The sequence below is a fragment of the Anser brachyrhynchus genome (assembly GCF_964034855.1).
Source record: "Anser brachyrhynchus genome assembly, chromosome: 3".
In the NCBI taxonomy this organism is placed as follows: domain Eukaryota; kingdom Metazoa; phylum Chordata; class Aves; order Anseriformes; family Anatidae; genus Anser; species Anser brachyrhynchus.
The window spans coordinates 100642131-100662669 of NC_137696.1; the positions used below are offsets into that span (position 1 = coordinate 100642131).

Below are 20539 nucleotides of genomic sequence, written 5' to 3' on the forward strand. Positions count from 1 at the left end.
GTGAAAAAGTCAAGGATATTCATGTAGTACAGTCTGTACGCCCAATTCTGGCTAAGAGAGATATCTGTTATAAAATATTCCACAACTTCAGAGAATTAACTCTGACTAGAATATACCTCTTTATAAACACATTGCAACTCTGTGGAAAATTATTTTCACTCCTTTAGGTACCTGTTCTTTTTATACTTAGGAGACTAAAGAATGCAGAGATCCAAAGAAAATATTTAAATAAAATACCTTTACCCTACTCTCCCCAATTGCAACTCAGATTTTAAAATAAATTATATGAGATTTTGATTCACAATATAATCAAAGTTGTAGCATACTCTATAAAATATATCTTATCAATTACTTTTCTTACTGTCAGTTCTTAATTGTGAGCACCTTTCTCTCACTGTGCTCTGCTTAAATTCAAAGATTTTTCTATGCACGATTAAATTTTAATTTCATGGCATCAAAAAACATAGGGACAAGTATACTACCAGTGGGTAATAGGTGCAGTACCATTTGCTGGAATTGTGTTTATGTTGGTCAATACAACATGTTCTGAAAGTTTTGAAACATTATCAAAATTGCTGATCTGGGTGGTCAAGGATTTCCGACTCTCTGTACTGGCACGACCCCTGGTAAGCCGTTCATCATGGTGACTGTGAATGCCAAAGATGCAACAAGAAAATGCTGCTTTAAATTCTTCTCTAAACTTCCCTGTTAAGCACAAAAAAAGATTAATGGAAAAAAATTTACTGTAAACCATGTTTCAACCAACTTCATAGATTAGACAGAAACAGCTATCTAATACAAATTTAATCCAGAATATTCTGGAATATCTGGAAACAGATGTTTTTCTAATGCTACTAAAGTAGGAAATCACAATTTCAACAACTTAGAGAATGACAGACAAAATATAACCTTTGTAAGAAGATATGTTAGGTGTGGTATGAAGCCTAAATTATTCTTGGCTAGACAGGATGGACAAAGTAGAAGGATTTATGAAATTATGGTGTTGATAGCTTGTTGATTCACAACACATTTAACAAAAACAACCAATTGAGCAGTAGTAGGCTTAAATGACTGGATCATTGCTTGACATGTGAAATGAGAAGCATGGTTAACCCATATTTCAACTTCAATACATTTTAAAAGAATATTCAAAGGGTTCAACAGCCTGATTTCAGAGCTCAGGGTAAATTGTTCAGATCATCCTCACACTACACACCACAAAAAACACAGAGGGCAAATGTGTAGTGAGGATTAACAAACTTTTGCCTCCCTGCATTTGGCTCTAATACTACCAGTTTAGGTCCTCTTTCTGCCATTCATAGCCAAATAAGGCAAATACTATCTAAGACAAACTTAAGTAAATAACATCCTGATTGGTTCTTTGGCCTTGAACCTAGTTGGCATAGTCTGGCCATGCAAGTGTTACTAAACACTCACAGCTTCCAAAATCTGATAGCTGCATATAAAATGCCAAATGGGGACAGCCCTTGGCCTGTGATAACTCTCAGACAGTATCCAGAGATTTAGGGAAATAGTAATTGTTTCAGATCAAAGTCATGCCAGTGACTTCTCTAAAAAATTAATGGCATGGACAGTCAAATTCAAGCACTTGGACTCAGGCCCTGACACTATTTAGGTTAGTTATAGGTAGATAGCCTGAAGGTAATGGGATACATCAGGCAACTTGTTCCAAGAAGAGGATCTAGCTCCCACTGGAGGAGCTCTACTGATGTTACACAGTCATTAATTTTATTTGCTATGGCTCATTACATTTAAACTATACATTAAACTTGAGTTCTAGGTAACAGCAACTTACCACTGAGGAAGTTATAAATAATAGGATTGGCTGCACTGTTTGCATATACAAGCCAGTGTGAGAATGTGAACCAGGCATATACAGTTTCTCTGTCATCAGCATGATTAAACATCCCAAAAACCCTAAAGAAAAAGAAAAGCAAATCTGAAAATAAAGAGGTCATCACAACTTCTAGACTAATTTTCTCTCTGATTACTTATTTGTCACAGAAAAGCTGATTGAACACTTCTTGTTCTCTTGAGAGAACGAAATCTTCTCCCTATGCCTCAAAATATTTTCTTTGTGTTTTTGCACAATAGAGAGACTATAGACACATAAGTACTTTACTTTGCAACAGTGCAGATATAGGACTTTTCTGCTAAGTAGCCAAAGTTAGTGGCTGTTAGATAAAAAACAAACAATCAAAAAAAACAAATAAACATGGGAAAAGTCTCTTTTGACCAATTAATGTCATTGAGGTTTCCAGCTCTAGGCCCATTCCCAACAAACAAGGTCTCTGTGGAATTAGAAAAGCACTGAACTGGTCCAGAACTGAGCTACGGAGGCTACAATAACAGCTTCTGTCCTAGAGAAATCTGCTTTACATAGGTTCCTTACACTTAATTTAGCTATTTAAACACAAATCTAACTACAGGCCTTCTCTGCTACTGTAGTTGAAACTGTCTTTGTAGTTACTCTGTCGTTCAGATCAGAGGTAGCCTGAGCTGCCATATGGAAATACTTCGTTCTCTTTGCATTAACTACCAAGGGACCTGAGGATGAAAAGTACTTAAATTAGACCTCAGGAAAGTGCCAGAACTGAGTGGGATGTATTTTAGCTTTTGTAAACAACTTGAAACTACTTAAAAAATTAAATATTCCTCAAGCACCAACAGAAGTGTTTCTTTTTTTAGGATGCTTTGCCTCTTGAAATCAGCTAATGGCTTCCAGATAAAATCTGCTATATGTCATTACTTATTGACATGCCAGAGGTCTCAAGAGATGTAACTATATCAAAACCTGTCAAGCACTGTACAAAAAGCAGAGTGTAAACAATTACATCTTAAATGAGCAGGAGATAAAAGGGTAAAAAAGTGAAAAGGAGCTTCCTGGAGAACTAAAGGATTAGCCTAAAATCAGGCTGAAAATTGGATCTCAAAATTGTGTATGATGGAGCTTGGGTACAATCCTTGGGGCCAAGCCACAACGCTATTCTCTCTTGATAACCTTCAGCTTCTGCTTTAGGGAAATGAACTTCCAGGGTTCATTTACAGCAAAAAAGCTGTAATCCCATCTAAATGACAGGTTTTAATGAGGAGATAGGTTAAATCATTTTCATGAGGAAGAGCTTATTAATAAGGCTTGTATTATCTGGCCTACAGTTTCAGTACTGCAGATTAGTTAGATACATCTTTTTCTTGCAACTGTATGCTCATTTTCAATTTCTTTATCATGAAATAGGTAGGTTTCTTCAAAAGTATCTGTCAGAATAAGTGAAATCTCATAACATTGGGTTGTATTTAGACAGAAAGTGTTTACATTTTGGGATAAACTTTACCTTTTCAAGACATTCAGGATGCTAATTGGTAGATAGCAAAGTGCAAAAACCAGGAGGACAACCATTAACATACGTGCTGTTTTCCTTCTTGCACGAATCTGTTTTATTTCAGCTGCCACAGCACTGATCTTTGACTTTGTTGACTGTCCCAGCCCTCGTTGCTGTGTTGAAGGCTGCAGAGACTTCCATTTTTTCTGAACTACTGAAGAAGTTCCTGGGATCTAAACAAGACAGAACAAGAGACATCCTCAAAATTAGCACTTTGAAAAACTAGCACTGTGGGTTTCTATAACAAGAAAAATAGACATGTTGACATATACAAGGTAAGCTTGTATGGAAAAGTATTTTTTTTTTAAATAAATAAATTAACTGATGTAGATGGAAGAATCAAACCAGATTTCAGACACACTTGAAGGAGTGCACAAAAACTGTTTTGTCCAAATATACCAACTGATGCATTAAAATTATCCTCACTTCCCACTTAAGTTGCCTTGCTTATATCTTCAGACTATCATACTTACCAACATCTTCTGACTACATACTTACTACTACTATAGTTATGTTGCTATGAAGATCTAGGTTAAATATTTTCTGTATGACAATAGATTATTCTATTACTATGTTGCTACTTTAAGATATTAAACAACTTCTCAGCATTGAAAAGCAAGGATTGAAAGCCCACATAAGTTTAAGAGCTATAAAAATGTCAAATATACAACCTAAAAGACAATGAAACAGCTAAAGAGGTCACAGCTAAAATGTGGATCTCCATGCAAAGCTCTTCAAAATTGAATGAATACATAGTGAGGAATGGGAGAATCACAGAAGAGTTCCAACAGGAAGAGTTATGTTAGCCAAAGACACCATGCGATGGGTAGATGTAGCACCTAGCTATTAAAAAAAAATAAAAATCTCTGTCTTTGCTTTGTGTGCACTCATAAAAGCCAGGCCAAATAAAGAAATTTTGCTTCAGTTTTTCAAAATTATTTCCTGCCTACAGCCTCATTCATAAGACTACAGATGGCAAGGACTTTCTCAGAGAAATCAATGACATTTATAACGTTTTCAATATTGTACATTGTGAAAATCTTTTGGGCAGAAATTTAGTTTTATTCATAAGTAGTGAAATTGTCTGCAGGGTGACAAGTCCCATGAGTGTAAAATTGTTCATACTTAAAATTATGTGCAGAATTCACATCCTCAATTGTAGAATTTTAAAAAGTAGGGCTAATCCACAAAAAGTGCCCAGAAGAGAATGAGATTTTGTATATATTTTTTTCTTTTTTATTTTTTTCTTCAGAGAAAACAAACAAACAAACAAAAAACAAGTTAAAGGGGAAACACTTATTCTAAAATTAAAGTATGCAAATGCAGAATTGTTCTATAATAGCTATTATGCATTTTTTCATGAATAGTTTCCTTGCACAGACAAGCCCTTAATTTAGCATTTATGTGCACCATCAAACCTGATTTACAACTATTGGAATCCTTTGGCAAAGCTTTTTTATAATGAACAGTAAATCAATGAAGCAGAACAGGTAGATATATTATAACTTTATTTTTATTATTATTATTTATTTAATTTTAACTATTGTCTCTGTGGACACAAAGGAAAAAAAAACTTGCACTTCTTCTGAGGATTCCCACTCATTCAGCTAAATAAGTCAAGACAGTTTTACACCTGGACATGTTTTGTCCTATTCCAAGGGATTTAACATACTTAGCTGTGGGTTGTAGCACCGCAATGTGTGTTTGCCATGCACTACAGGGATCATAAGCTAAGATTCTGATTCTGTCTTATCAGTGGTACTTTGTTTTTGTGTTCTAACTTAGAAATGGAAACTTTTAATTCCTCTTCACTCATACCAAATTACCATTTATCCGAATTACCATTCAGATAATGGAAATGGAAGCAGAGAAACTCAGCCAAACCTCTCCTGACCTATCCCTCCTGATTATGCCAGAGATTCACTGGAAGAATACTGTGACCAGCTTCCTTAGTAGCTAGATGCAACTTCAGTGAAGTTTCTCAAAAAAGCTATTTCTACAGAAATGTTAGACATGACAGTGTACATGGTTTCTACCTGTCTGTGTAGGTAGAAGAGTCTTTTCTGCTATTTCAGCAGTCTTCAATAGCTTATCAAATAGGTGATTAAAGGTAGGGACTCTATACATGTACTATGTCACTGTACTACATATCAAATTGCTAAATCTTCATGAGTTTGTACTGAGAAACTTTCTACCGAACCTTTTTTTCCTTTGTCTTTACCTGGCAAATAACTGGGCTTTGCTACTGGTAGTATACTAACCAATGATACAGTAAGAATTTTATCAGGAAAAAAAGAAGTGCTATATACTCACAGATGCATAGCTGAATGAGTATCTTCTAAGAGACAAAACACTTCATAAGTGTTTGTGTACAGAGAGACATTTACAAATAGGCATTTATGTAAACAATGTAACAAACATGCATTATGCACGCACAAGTATACAAATGCCAGCATAATACATGTATTTGTTTTGGTTGTTGAATCAGTTATAGAGATAGTTATGTAGAATTTGTATAATCCCAAAATTTCACTAAGAGGCCTCTAGCTGTGTCCAAACAAGTACTAAAATTTGCATAGTTACTTTCTGTTGCACCTTTCCTCTACCTCCTCAAATTATTGTCAATGGATTTATAAGCAGACAAAATCTTTCCAAATGCAATAACTGTTTGCAAAGATTGGAAAGGAATATTTCAGCTGCCAAAATAAAAATGGGCAGGGTTCCTAGCTATTAATATAAATAGACTTTAGTGTCAATGCATTTGGACATCAATAAAACCGAGTATACAAGACTTGATAATATGAATTATGTATCAACACTTTTACCATGTCCATTCAGTCCTATTTATTTGTTCAGATGGCATTTTTAATCCACTCAAAATCCACAAGAGAACACTGTCTTCTAAGTCACTACTTCCTTTCTAATAATTAAAATAAATTACTTGAAATCTTAATATTTGTGGCATGATTGTGCTTGCCTTTGCACAGATGAATCACTAAATCAAAGATTGCAAATCTTATATGTAAAGATGTGCTTGAAGACATAATCAGTAATATTAAGAGCTCTTGCACAAAGTATCATATGGACACCTTATAAATTTTTCTTTAGCATGCACAGCACACTCCATTCAAAAAAAAAAAAAAAAAAAGAATCCTTAGAAAACTGTAACACATAGAAAGCATTAAGTTTTTGAGTTTTTTTTTGGTCATGTACACCTGGAAGGCTCTTTGTACCTTGCAATAGGATCACTATATTTAACGGAAGTTCTCATAAACTGTGATTTCTTAATCGAAGGCATTATCAAGTAATATACTTACAGCACTGTGTTCATTTGCTCTACATGACTGATTATGGCACACCTGTTGCACTTAGACAAATGTCTGATGTCTGCAGCCAAGTAACAATTGTTAATAGATGTGAGGTGGTTTTAATTTCACTTACTACAGCCTCTTATACACAGTGCTATCACCTAAGCTAGGAAACAAGACATCTGTAATTTTACATCACTGACAGCACTACGAAGTATTTGCCTTTTTGCCACCAAAAAAAAAAAAAAAGAAAAATAAAAAGAATTACCCTAAACTTGTGAGTGTACAACATATATAAGGAAAAGAAATATTGTGAAGATGAAACTGAAAACACAACTGAAAACAAACACACAGACCCCAAACAGTTTAGTTTCCAGCCACTCAACTTCTGCTTTGAACCCCAGCAAGTATTTCCAAGCTACATGAAGGTTAACAACAATTACCCGCATTAAATAAATTTATGGGCAATTTGAGATAATTGGAGGATTGTAAAGAAAGTAAAAAACAGAAGGTTAAGGAATACGGTGATAAGATCATTGGCCACCACAAGACAGAGTCACAGATAATTATTCAGCAACACACAGCATCTTAGAGCTATGTTAGACTGAACTTAATTTCAAAAGAAACTCAGCAAAACTAAGAAGTTAAAAGCAAAAATGATAATTTTAAGTTCAAAAGATAGATTTTTACTTTGGTTTAACCTAATATGATTAGAAGTGAGAATAATCGCTATTCTGAAAATCAAATATCAAAATGTCATAAAGTCATTTTTCCACATATTTTAATTATTCATGAGATATTTTTTGTCAATATAAGGTTTGATTTTTATTTTTTAAAACAGTTGGGACTTCCACAGTGGCTTAATTTGAACCATGTAGAACATGCTCCTGATGTGGCAGATAATATACACTGGCCAGGACAGCCTCAAATTCAGATGATATGAGACATAATGGTGAAAGAGAAGTGATTCATGCCCATATCCTGAAAGAAATGTCAGCCACTGTTAGAGCCATTTGAGAGGAATAGAATTTGAGAGGAAAAGGAATATGTTGCATAATCTCTTCAACAGGATGAGTTTATTGTCCTTTATAGAATGACAGGACAGGATGGTGGGGGCCTACAGCTATAGATGAAACCCAGACAAAGCAGAAGACGGCAGAGAGGACCATAGACTGATACACAGTAGATTATGGCACTGCTCACACCCAGAAAATGACTCTCAAACAAGCTGACACCAGTTCATATTGTTGGAGGGGGTAAAACATTCCTAAAAAAATTCACATAATTTTTGCCACTTCAGTTCTCATGTTGTGTGTTTGCTTGATTGTCTGTTGTTTACTATTTTCATTTTCTTTCATATATTGTTAATGTCAGGCTTGAACAACTAGAAGTTCATGTTATAAATTACAGAATCACGGAATGGTTGATGTTGGAAGGGACCTCATTACTGAAAATAGCCAGGTTCATATGGTTTCCATCAGACAATTCCAATCTCAGTTCTGACAGTTGGACTTTCTATTCCAACTTTTGTTCAGACTGGACCTGTTATGAAACAGAGACTTTACAGAATGAAAAATAAATTTAAAAAAATCAATTGTACAAACTACTAACAAAATGAGAAGGACGATCTTAACTTTTGATTGCTGCAGAAGACTTTAGCAGTACACAGTCACCAAATATGATCACCTAAGGTCTTTCAGTAAGCATTTCAGACATAATGCCTTTCCTCTCTCTACAGTCAATTTTTCTGTTGCTTTTTCCTCTCTTTCTCTCCCTCGTAAGAGTCTTTCATAGACATGAGCAAAGAGTTTTACATTCAGCCTGGCTTCCTTCTGGACCGATGGGCTGAGGTCAACTGTATGAAGTTCAACAAGGTCAAGTGCCGGGTCCTGCACCTGGGGTGCAACAACCCCAAGCAGAGCTACAGGCTGGGAGACGAATGGTTGGAAAGCTGCCTGGCAGAGAAGGACCTGGGAGTACTGGTTGATAGTCAGCTGAATATGAGCCAGCAGTGTGCTCAGGTGGCCAAGAAGGCCAACAGCATCCTGGTTTGTATAAGAAGCAGTGTAGCCAGCAGGTCTAGGGAAGTGATTGTCCCCCTGTACTCGGCTCTGGTGAGGCCGCACCTCGAGTACTGTGTTCAGTTTTGGGCCCCTCGCTACAAGGAGGACATCAAGGTGCTCAAGAGAGTCCAGAGAAGGGCAGCGAAGCTGGTGAGGGGTCTGGAGAACAAGTCTTACGAGGAGCGGCTGAGGGAGCTGGGATTCTTCAGCCTGGAGAAGAGGAGGCTCAGGGGCAACCTTATCACTCTCTATAGGTATCTTAAAGGAGGCTGTAGCGAGGTAGGGGTTGGTCTATTCTCCCACGTGCCTGGTGACAGGACGAGGGGGAATGGGCTAAAGTTGTGCCAGGGGAGGTTTAGGTTGGATATTAGGAAGAACTTCTTTACTGAAAGGGTTGTTAGACACTGGAATGGGCTACCCAGGGAAGTGGTTGAGTCACCATCCCTGGAGGTCTTCAAGAGACGTTTAGATGTAGAGCTTAGTGATATGGTTTAGTGGAGGACTTGTTAGTGTTAGGTCAGAGCTTGGACTAGGTGATCTTGGAGGTCTCTTCCAACCTAGACGATTCTGTGATTCTGTGATTTTTGAATGCATCTCCCTTCCCATCCAAGGTGACTGTAAGCCAGCACTGTCACTAGACCTGTTGACAGGGCGGAATGTAAAAATCCATGTAAATCCAATCTTAAGTGACCACATGGAGCATATAGGGAAGGGTGCATATGGGAATCAACACCTAGCCACAACAACAAACAAACAGAGCTAGTATAAGTGACTTACCTGGCGACACCACAACTTTCGAAATATTTGTAAATAAGCCAACACCATAAGACACAGTGGTGCCATGTATGTCACCAGGAAAAAGCATGTGTGATACATTTTGGGGTAAACCTCAGCTGGAATGAGAATTGAAAAAAAAAAAAGGTATTTAAATATACATATATTTCAAAATCACTTTAAGTCATTATTCATATAAATATGCATGTGTATTTCAAACATAATAGGTAATAATGGAAGATGCGTCCATTAACCTCATGGCCAGGACTGATTTTTTAATCACCTCCATACACATTTTGTTCCTATTATAAACATGGTCTTATCTCAAGAATCTTTTATCTCTTTTATTACATTATTGCTTTCATATGACATTTTTGCTTTAAGGTATTAAGTCTTAAGAAGTTTTGTTTTTATTAAATCAATGAAAGATAGAACATTGCATTACCTAACAGTTGCTAACCAGTTACTTAAACTGTCTCATCTTTGACACATTTAAGAGGTTGTAGAAATGTCTTTAGTTTTAATTCTGCAAAGGCAGAATTATATGCCTGAGTAACTTGTACAGTCTCTCACCTATAAACATAGAATGTAGACTACACATTAGAAGTACTCTACACTCTTCTCCCATTTGCACAGGGCAGGATTTCTTTTAATCACTTTTTGGTGGCAGAAGAAAAGTGTCTTCTAGCTGTACTCAATTTATTATTGTGATTGTATGAACAAAACCAGAATTAATTCAGTCAAATGTGCTAAACAGGAAATTCACAAGTTATTTTGACACAACTTTAACGATATTGAGTTTGCTACTACTGTGCTGTAATGCCCTATGTATCTCTTTACAAAAGACAATTTATGAATGTTAGAGACTAACATAAGTGTTGTGAGTGTGCTGTGTTTTTAAGAATATTGTATCATAAGCTTCGTCATTAGATTATGGACAAATGTGCAGTTGGTGCTTGGAAAACTTAGTTTCACTTTTGTAACAACAAATGTAGCTTGGTATTATCAGATGTTGATATTAATTACAACTTAACATTTATGGACAGCGTCAGAAAAGGAATTAACATTATGTAGAGTGACAAAATGTAGCAGAAAATAAACTGCACTACATGAGCAGTTAGATTGCATGGTAAATCTAAACATTGCATTTTGGGGAATATTTGTGTTCATTTCTGGAATTTCTCAGTGTTTCAGGGTGGTGAGATCTGCAACTGAAACTCTGCGTTGATTGTACTTTCAATAAAAAGAAAGGAAGAAAAACTGAGTTGCGTGAGATGAGATCTTCGGTAAATCAAACTTATTTTCTGCCTCTTAAAGTAAGACTTTTTACCCTATCAAACAAGAAGTCCAATTGCATGTCAGGAGAATCCCTAAGAGGTTGAACAGTCAAGGAGATACGCAGACCTGGCCCGCAACTCTCATAGTAGAGAGGACTGTACCATCATGTTAACTCAAGGCTCACCCTCAAACCCTGACTCCTGTAATGTCACACCGTGTTGATCCTGAAACAGCTGGTCAGAAAAATTCAGTATCAGGGAAACAGACACTTGCTATACAGATGTTACCAAGTACCACACATATATATACAATAGGCAACATCTAGCCCATGTTCACTGCTAGCAAAGGCAATAGAAATGTTGATTTCACAGCTTTGATGTTCAAACAGTTCAAACAGTTTAGATGAGCAGCATTTGGCTCTAAGATTCTGTAGCAAATCAGGTTATCAACTCTTCACTGAACAGCCATAGCCAGTGGCTCATGTGAATATCCCTGGGAGAGGCAGGCCGTTTAGGCCTTTTTTTTTTTTTTTTTTAAATAACTTGCAATGATTTGGGTTTGTATGTTTACTGATGATCTGAAAACTGGTTTTACACTTCAAAAATGCAGCATCACAACAGTCCAGTCAGACAGGGAAACAGTGGCATTCAGGCTTCACACATGGAGTAACGTTAACTTACTGGGATCATGGGAGGTCAGAGCTGAAAGTACATTCCTTCTATTCAGAAGGAGGTGCCACCTGCCTCATCAATGCTCTGCAGGCAGCCAGGCCCCTTTCAGGTGGAAGGACAGTACATGTTTAAAAGGCCATCTGGAGTTTATGGCTTCCAATTTATCATTCCAAGTAAAGTGAAACATTAAATGAGTCTAGCTATCTACAAAGAACTGACGAACCAGGTTGGAGAAAGATCCTAAGACTTGTCTTTGAAGTTTAGCCACCTGGAAAGTGCCAGCTGCTACACATCAAAGGAAACCTGTCCCTCCTCCACCCAGGGCAAAGCCCTTTGTAGAACTTTTCCCTAAGAAGCATGAGTCTGTTTAGCTTCTAAAGGCAAAGAAAAGCTTTAAAGTTGTTTGACAATCACAACAGTGAGGAGTAGGAAGGGCTGGTTTGGGATACTGTTCATTTATCAAGCAGGCAAGTTGCAGGCTCCTCAAATGAGAGCATCAATCAGTCTATGGGACTTGGTGATATATCAACCGTATGACTATATCAACCGTATGACTGGAACCACTGATCCGCTTACTCTCAAGCAGAAGAGGTGAAAACTGTCCTTTCCATCAGTTGGTGTCTTAATGGGTTGTGGGACAGGGGAAGATCATTTTTAGATTTTCTCACAACACTGGCCACTGTTTTGCTGAAAAGAGGGGAGGGGAAAAGAAAACAAGTGGGCACAAGGATTGGAGTGGGGTGGGATTGCTGTTCCAACTCAGTACCAGCCATAGAGTATGATTACTCCACCTGATAAATTATCAGTATGCTAAAATAAACCTTCTTGTGTCTGCTGTAAAGTTTCCTTCTCAGCACTGTGTTGCAGTCCCAGACTGTCATTCAGTGAAGCAAGGAGGCAGATGTTTGAAATTGCAGCTTCTGGATTTTGCCAGAATTTTTCTATATGTGTTTACATACACATATATACAAACTGAAAACAACCCAGACTCTGAAGGTTTTGAGAAGTCTAGCAAACAAAATATCCCCTTAAGCACAATGAAATTGGTACTCTTGACAGCTTCTCTAAGAATAGGGAAAAATAACCAGACTATCAAGTTTTCTAGCATGGAGAGTTCCCAGGTTCCCTAGTCTCAGGAATATGCCTATGAGGTTTTGGACTTATCAATATGCAGAAGCAAAACAGCTTAAAAAGTTTATTTTAGAATAAACCTTAATAGGTAGGGATGTTATAAAGTGCATGTCCATAGTAGAGAAAATTATATTACACAGCACAGTCCCTTCCAAAATATTTTCCTATGTCAGAGTACTTACAACTAATTAAATACTAGATTAGAATAACATTTTTCAAACATGATATATCATGCTTTGTGCTATCAATTCATGACAAAAGTGTGATTTTAGTATTAACAATATTCTAACTTTCTTCTGTATTAAAATGTCCAACACATTTTGCCTTAACTTCTGAATTTTAAATCACAATATAGTTCAAATATTCTCATTATTTTGGACATAAGAATATATATATATTTGTATTACTAAGATTGGCCTGTTCCAGGTCATGTCTGAACACATGTGGCTTCTAACACTATGCAGTATAGTTGTGCCTGTTCAATAGCTGCACAGTACTCTTAAATAACTGATGGCATGGATCAACATTTAGAGTCTGTTGTTTTCTACACTCCAGGTAGCAATTAGCATTACGGAATAGAGTGCTGAACACTCTGATAAATGGGATGTATAAACCTTCATGTAACAATACAAATTCCAGCTATGTTATTTTCCAGAATTAAGACAATATGTTTTTGTATTATTTTATGAGTAATATAGGAGGAAATGGAATGCAAAGTCTTCCTTTTGTTTCCATTCAGCCATGTAGTATCAGGAAAGGATTAACTCCATATTCTTTTTATCATATGCAAACGGGTTGGCTAATGCACTTTGGCTAACACCGTTTTCATGAACAGCTCTAAGAGAATGCATTTAGCTGGCTTGGACACATGGTGAACTCATTTTAATATATGTTTCTTTTATTTTGGCACTTTATCATCAAATTCAACACATAGCAATTACAGACTATTATAGAACTGTGGCCAACACTGGCTCCTTAAGTGAGTCTGCATAGGTCACATGTTGGATCCTTCTGCATTCCCAAATAAAATATTGTTATTAGACAGTACTCAAAATGAAAAACCCTCAGCCTAGAATTGGCAATGAATTTTATATTCTGGAATGCCAGAAGCAATTAAAAAGAAATTGAGTCTTGTTTTAGGCTGAACTATTGCTCCATTTGCAGTCCCTGGCAGCTCTCCAACCACATGCTTGAAATCTTATTATTAGTCAGGGTGGCCACTATTTGTTCACCATTTAGGATCCCAAGTGTCACAGTGTTGATCAGACCTTCCTTCCAGACACTCACCAGACTGGTATGGATTTCAGCAACTGGACCTAAATCTGGGTAGGGTACAGTTCTGTCTCCTGCTTTGGCATCCCTGACATTTTCCTGGACTGTTCCAGACATCTTCCTGTCTGTCAGTACTCCATAGCACCTCACTTTTCAATGGCCCTGAGTTCCCAGATGTAGTATAGACTTCTGAAATACTTTTGAAAGTATCATTAAGCACCCCCTCTTAAAGTTCCAACCTTGACAATTCTCACTTTAACATCCTTTGGACATAAGGTGCATGTGATACTCTGCAAAGATTTCATCAGACAGCATAAAATATATGGAGTTCTAAATAAAGCAGTAAACACCCAAATACAATCCCTCTCCTCTTCAGACAAATTGAAACTCCTATAGTATTTGCTCAGAGTCTCTTGAATATGTAAAATATCTAACATCTCCACTATCTTTGCGAATGCATTTTTTTTCCTTAGGAAAACAAATTTCTTTCTCCTTCAAAATCCTCCTAGTTAGCTTTCTTTGACCAGATATTACCACAGCTAAACAAGGCAAAAAAAAAAAAATAAAAAAAATTTGAAACTATTAGCTCTTTAGTCCTTCATCTGGCTTTTAAGCCTCACCAGTCTTTTCAAACTGTTGTCTGCACTCTTTTGTTTTTCTGTTTGGGAGCCTTTTTGATTTCAAACCCAGGTTCTCAGTAGAAAAACTGTATCTTCTATGCTTTAACCCAACTCATTGTCCTTAGACAATTCTAACTGAAACAAAATGATTTCTGGCTAATGACACTCCATTCTCCATGGCCTGAAAAGGATGTGTTGTATTTTATCCTCATGGATGATGTATGGTTAGGTCTACGCTTACTAAGACATCCAAAAATTTGAGCAACCTATTAACCTATGTTAATACACGGAAAGGTTCCTCTCTTCAGTTACTTTGATAGACTATTATTACAAAGCAATGAGAGGATTATTTGTAATGGACAGATAAACATACTAGCAGAATAACTACCAATGATGGTGCATTACCATTAGAAGAATCATTTATTAAAAAGATAACAAGATAAAAATAGCATTGTTATCTTTAATTAGAATGAAAAGCTCTCTCATTTCAAAAAAATTTCATGGATTTTTAATGTGAAATTATTTTCATTTATTGTTCAATATCAATTAAAAAAAGAAAAAAGAAGAAAGAAAAAAATAAAAATCATTTTGGAGTGCTGGCACTTCATTTCTGAAAAAAAAAAAACCACTTAATTTTATGCGCAAGTACTTGCCTTTATTATGCCCCTTTCTACCTCTCCAAACATCTGAATAAAGGCTCACAGAAAAACCTGAAGATCAATAGACTTCATTTTGGACAAATACACTTTATGGGAGTCTTGCAAACAATCTGGGAGCTTCTTTTCTTTTATATAATGGGTGCTTCAGCTCAGGCATATCTGTGGGCTGGAACTATTCTAGTCCAGTATTGAATGACCCAGTCCTTAAAATAGTTCCACAGCTATTACAGACTCTAGTCTGAAAGCGACGTTTTCCTGTTCAAAATCAAGATGACCAGTGGAGATCTGGAAATTCTGAGATTGTATTCTCTGATGAAATACTCTCCTGACCCCGTAATTAATTAACTGCGGTGTTTTCCACCATTTTCATTTCCTAGGTTGATTAAAACAATCTTTGCTTCAGATCTAACCTTGAAGTGATGAAGGAGTGGATAATTAACTCTGCAGTCAAAGTGAATGGACACAAATTGTACTCGGAGTGAATGCTGTGAAAGAAAATAGCCACATAAATACTGCAGCATCCAGCAGCAGAATGGGATACAAAATTGTTCACAGATGAAAAGAGAACACTAGAAGTAAAGAGCAGATGTGTCTTCTCCAACAAAACAGCAAGTACAATACTTCCAGCTTAATGGGGGTTCCTGAGACCTACAAATTTTCAGCACATCTTTGTCTGGAATCAGTGCCAGCCAGCTGATGGACATCTCTGCCCCCATTCATTGCCTTGTCCCAGAGGACTAACCAGGATGAGGGAATATGATAGCTAACATCTTCTCATTAATCCCCCAGTGGCCCTGAAGAGGGAGGAACTTCCAGAACACCACATGGAAGAACCCTCAGCAGTTCAAGCTGCTTGAACTAATTTATCACAATAATTAAGTACAGGTGATCCAATTGTATTTTATCTTAATTGTTCACAGGACTAGAACCTTCTACAGACACAGAACTGATGGAGAATCTGATTGTATTTTAAAATGACTTGAGGGTATTAAACAACCACCTTTTCGTTATATGTTTTGGCAAACTTGGCTTTATTTTTCTGTGTTTGAAAAATGGTATTACTGATGGTCATTATATCCAGTGTCAGAGTCACAGCATGTAACTCATATGCTCTATTAGCATTGGAGTTACGCCAAGGCCCACCAGAGTTGAATCTTAACCATTCACGTGAGTGGCTAACATGACTTGCTGTGTGAACTGAATCAAAATAGAAATAGTTACTCCATGGCAACCCTTATGACTTCTTACAGCTGAATTCAAATACAGAAAAAGTTAGATTCAGAGTTAATCTGGAAAGGCAGAATTACACTTCTTAGATAGAATCATTTGTAACCGATTACAATTTTAAAGTTATCTAAATGATCTTGTCCATGACAAATTTCAAATTGTAGACTAACTTGCTACCCCATATCCATGACATCTTTGTAAATTCTGTAATGACATGCAAATTGCACCGAAGTCCCAGGAGATACAAATAAGGACCTAATCAAATACCACCAATTAGCAAAATCAGTGTAGCAGGTAAATAGAAGTTCTGTTCCTGTGTAGTTATTTCTGAAGACTAAATACTGTAAACCTGCAATATCCATCAATCACTGAGAATTATATAACCATAAGCCTTTAAGGATGGGAACATTTTCACCCTCTGGGAAACATTAACATGACCAAGACATAAGTCAGCCTCATTCTTTCAAACTTGGTTTTAAATGTACTTTTAGTCTTAGCAGTATAAAAGAAAATATAAATTCAGAGTATTTGAAAAACAGTACTTCTAGGAAAGGTTAAGGTTAATTAAGAACATTCTGTGATATGTTTATACATTTGACTGCATATTTAAATGTCCTGATATTTTTATTACATAACAGCAGGAAAAATTCAGTCTTTATGATCAATGACACACTCACCTCCCCAGTGCTCATCACACACTGTGAACAAGGTGGTTTTATTGGCTAATCCTGGGAACACACTGCTGCACTCCATAACAATAGCCTGAGGAATCATTATGATGCAGGACACAATCCAGATAATTATAATGCTGTTCCTTGCTCTCTTGGCTGTGCTTTTAAACATCAAAGGGTGACAAATTGCATACCATCGATCCAAAGCAATGCAGCTAAGTGTTAGTACAGACACAGAGACTGAAACTGTCTAAAGAAAAGGAAATATTATGTTAATGTAAATGTAATTTTTCTGTTTCAAAAGTGATTTCTTGTAATTTTTGAGAGTTTTAAAAATTCTTTCTATTTTCAACATAGTTTATTATTTGAAATTATGAAATAGAAATTATTTTCAGAAAAAGTCTCTGTTTTAGTTGCTTCTTATGGAATTACAACAGATATCATCATCTGCTGTAGAATAGAATAAAATAGAATAAAATAGTTCGGTTGGAAGGGACCAACAAAGATCATCAGGTCCAACTTGCTGACCACTTCAGGTAACTTTGCTAACCAAAATTCAAAGAATATTGTTATTATTCAAGTATCTCTTGAACACTGACAGGTATGGGGCAACAATAACCTCTCTAGGAAGCCTGTTCCAGTGTTTGACCACCCTCATGGTAAAGAATTTTTTCCTTATATCTAGCCTGAACCAATTCACAGATTAGGGTGCTACTGAAAGTGAGTAGGAGTAACAGAATCAGATTCTTAAAGAACAAACTTATGCATCTTAGAATTTGCATAACTTTATCTGAAAGATTAATTCTAAAACAGTCAACAAATTAGATCTATTTTTTTTTTCTTTGCAGAGCAACTTAGAAAAAAAAAATCTGTATTATATTTGGATATCAGCACCAATATTTTGCCTTTTCAGTTTTCAAAGGAACAACAGAAATTCAGAATCTCATGAAAAGAAAGCAATTAATTTAAATTAGACTATGCCATTTTAACCTCTTATTCATTGTAGGAAATAGCATCACTTTTGTTTTATTGTTTGGTTATCATTTCAGTTTCTCTTCAGGATTTCTTGCACTAGAATGGAGGCTTTGAGACAAGTTTTGTGATTTTGATACTATCCAGTAGAAGACACGTGCTGAAGGACTGTTGCCCTTGACAATGTAGCTTTTCAACCTGAATGCATAGGTCTCTGCTGAAAATACAGGTTGTGCTGGAAGCACAAAGATGATCACCTGCATACTTTCAGAGTTTTCTGCTTAATTTTTTTTATTTATAATGACTGAAATGCCAAGCAAGTTGTCATGATAGTATGCCCAGTGAGTTCAAGTGAACTGCTATACTTACAAAAGGTATCCGTCAATGTTTTTTATGCAAATGATCTCATAACTAATTAAGTCCACTGGTAATGAGTGGTGGCAGTTATACTCAAGGCAGAAAATCTGATCAGCTCCCATTATACCAGAACAAGATGACTATTTTTAAAGAGTGCAAAATAAGTCACTAAGCACATATGAAGGCATGGACTCCACTCAGAGTTCTTCAAAAGTTTGGATTCTCCATCCTGGACACCTGAGTAGCTGTTTAGGTCCACATACAGAGAGAATACTTCTGTATGTAATTCTATTTCCAGACATTTTTCTTGCTTTGTATCTCTTCTGAATTATTAAAAAAGATCACACAAAGTGAATGGCATAAGACAAATGTTCCAGAAGGTGCATTGCCCAAGTCTAACAAGAACAATATTTCTTAAGCACAAATATATTCATAAGTGGAACAGTCCTTCAATCCTCTGTAGGTATCCTGAGGTATCTGCTTCAGTAGCAGTGACAAATTTTTGTCACATAATCACCATTAGGAAGATGATATTGCTCTTTCTGTTCTTCATAACATGGATAGTGTGTACACAAACACAATAGAATAATACCTGTAAGTACGGAATCACTTTGCAGAGGGGCTGCCCAAAGAACCAAGTTTCTGTGATGTCCACTACTAAAGTTGCTGGAAGACAAGTAATTGTGACCAGAATGTCAGCCAGAGATAGATTCACTATGAAATAGTTGGTGACTGTCCGCATGTGATGATTCTTCCACACTGCAATGCAAACTGAATTTGGAAAGAAAAGTTAGTGAGCTGGAAATGACTTAGGGGATGCTTCAACACAAAAAACACTTCTCTTTGCAGAATTAAGGAAATGTTTGCATCCTTTGTTTAATAAAGAGTATTTGAATATGTAGTTTGTTGTAGAGACCATGTGTGTTCTTTTAGAGTGGAAACAAAATGGTACATGTAGAGAGATTCTCAGTAAACAAAGAGTAGTTTTCCGCAGACCACAACATAAGAAATAATCAGATATATTATGCAGTTTACAGTACTTCAAGTACTATCTTCACTAACTATTCACACATCTTTCTTCTATTTTAACCCATTGGCTCTGTTCTATGGAAATACACATCTACATTTATGAAAGTTTATCTTTTTTTTTTTTTTTAATGACAGTATGATGCTTAATTCAAATTGCTACCACATGGAGTCTTGTAAACTGTGTCAAGAAAACAACCATTTAATATTTTGCTGGGAATACTGTATTTATTGCATCTGCAGAGAACGTCTAACATTTGCCTGGGAAAAAGGTATCTGTGATTTGAGGGAAGCAAATGAATGTAATTTTTTCAGTATTAAGCTCAACCCATTTTAAATGTAGTATATTTTTGACCATGATTATTGTGACCAAAACCAGTATATAGCAGGCACTCTAAAGGATGTGCCCTAAAGCTTTTATATCGTTTCTTACCCGCCCCCTCCTTTTTTTTTTTTTTTTTTTAATTTTACAGGCTTTTACAAATGAAGCAAATCATAGAATGGCTTGGCTTGGAAGGGACCTTTAAGAGCTCCTAGAGTTGGAACCTCTAGTTCCAACCCTCTTGCCATGGATAAATCACTTCTTTAACATGGATGCAATAAATTCATAAATTAAAAATGCAAAAATTGAGTCTGAGAAACTAGACTAAAAACATTTTTTTTAATAACTTTGGAAGTAAAACCCAGAGAGATTGTAGCAATCAATTGCCTTTCACCAAAAACTCTAAAAAATCCTGCTCAATACTTTCCTGAAATAGCACAGTAATTCCTGTAAGAAAACACTACAATTCATTCTACACCAAAGATTCTTCTGCTGCAAACAATATTTCATTCCTCATATAAATCTGGATGAAGATTCAAAGTCTCCTTAATGTGCCAGAATATAGCACTATGCTTAGTTTAGATATATTAAACAGATCACAGAATGCTGCAGAAAAGAGTTAGAAAGGACCTCAAGAGTTTGTCCAAGTCTAAAAAGGAATCGCCTAGAGTTAAGCCATTCTCTTATTAAACTAACATAGCTGGCACATAAGTTTTTGAGATCAGATGTTTTTTCAGATCCTAAGAAGAATGGTGTGCCTGAAAGTTTGTGTCCATCTCCCAGCTAT

The 20539-nt window shown here is 36.2% G+C and overlaps 1 protein-coding gene across 2 annotated transcripts in view; it reads right to left on the reverse strand.

Annotated features, from left to right (window-relative positions):
* Nucleotides 1–20539, reverse strand: part of HCRTR2 (hypocretin receptor 2) — a 37804-nt gene that overhangs the window by 2665 nt on the left and 14600 nt on the right. Inside the window, exons 2-7 of one of the 2 annotated variants that reach the window (XM_080586495.1) lie at nucleotides 18997–19175; nucleotides 17082–17325; nucleotides 9550–9665; nucleotides 3354–3574; nucleotides 1817–1938; nucleotides 483–705 (exon numbers count right to left, since the gene is read on the reverse strand). In XM_080586495.1, the coding sequence (XP_080442621.1) occupies nucleotides 483–705; nucleotides 1817–1938; nucleotides 3354–3574; nucleotides 9550–9665; nucleotides 17082–17325; nucleotides 18997–19175 (1105 nt within the window). The remainder of the gene's footprint in view (nucleotides 1–482; nucleotides 706–1816; nucleotides 1939–3353; nucleotides 3575–9549; nucleotides 9666–17081; nucleotides 17326–18996; nucleotides 19176–20539) is intronic. The other variant, XM_080586494.1, reaches the window with a different exon arrangement.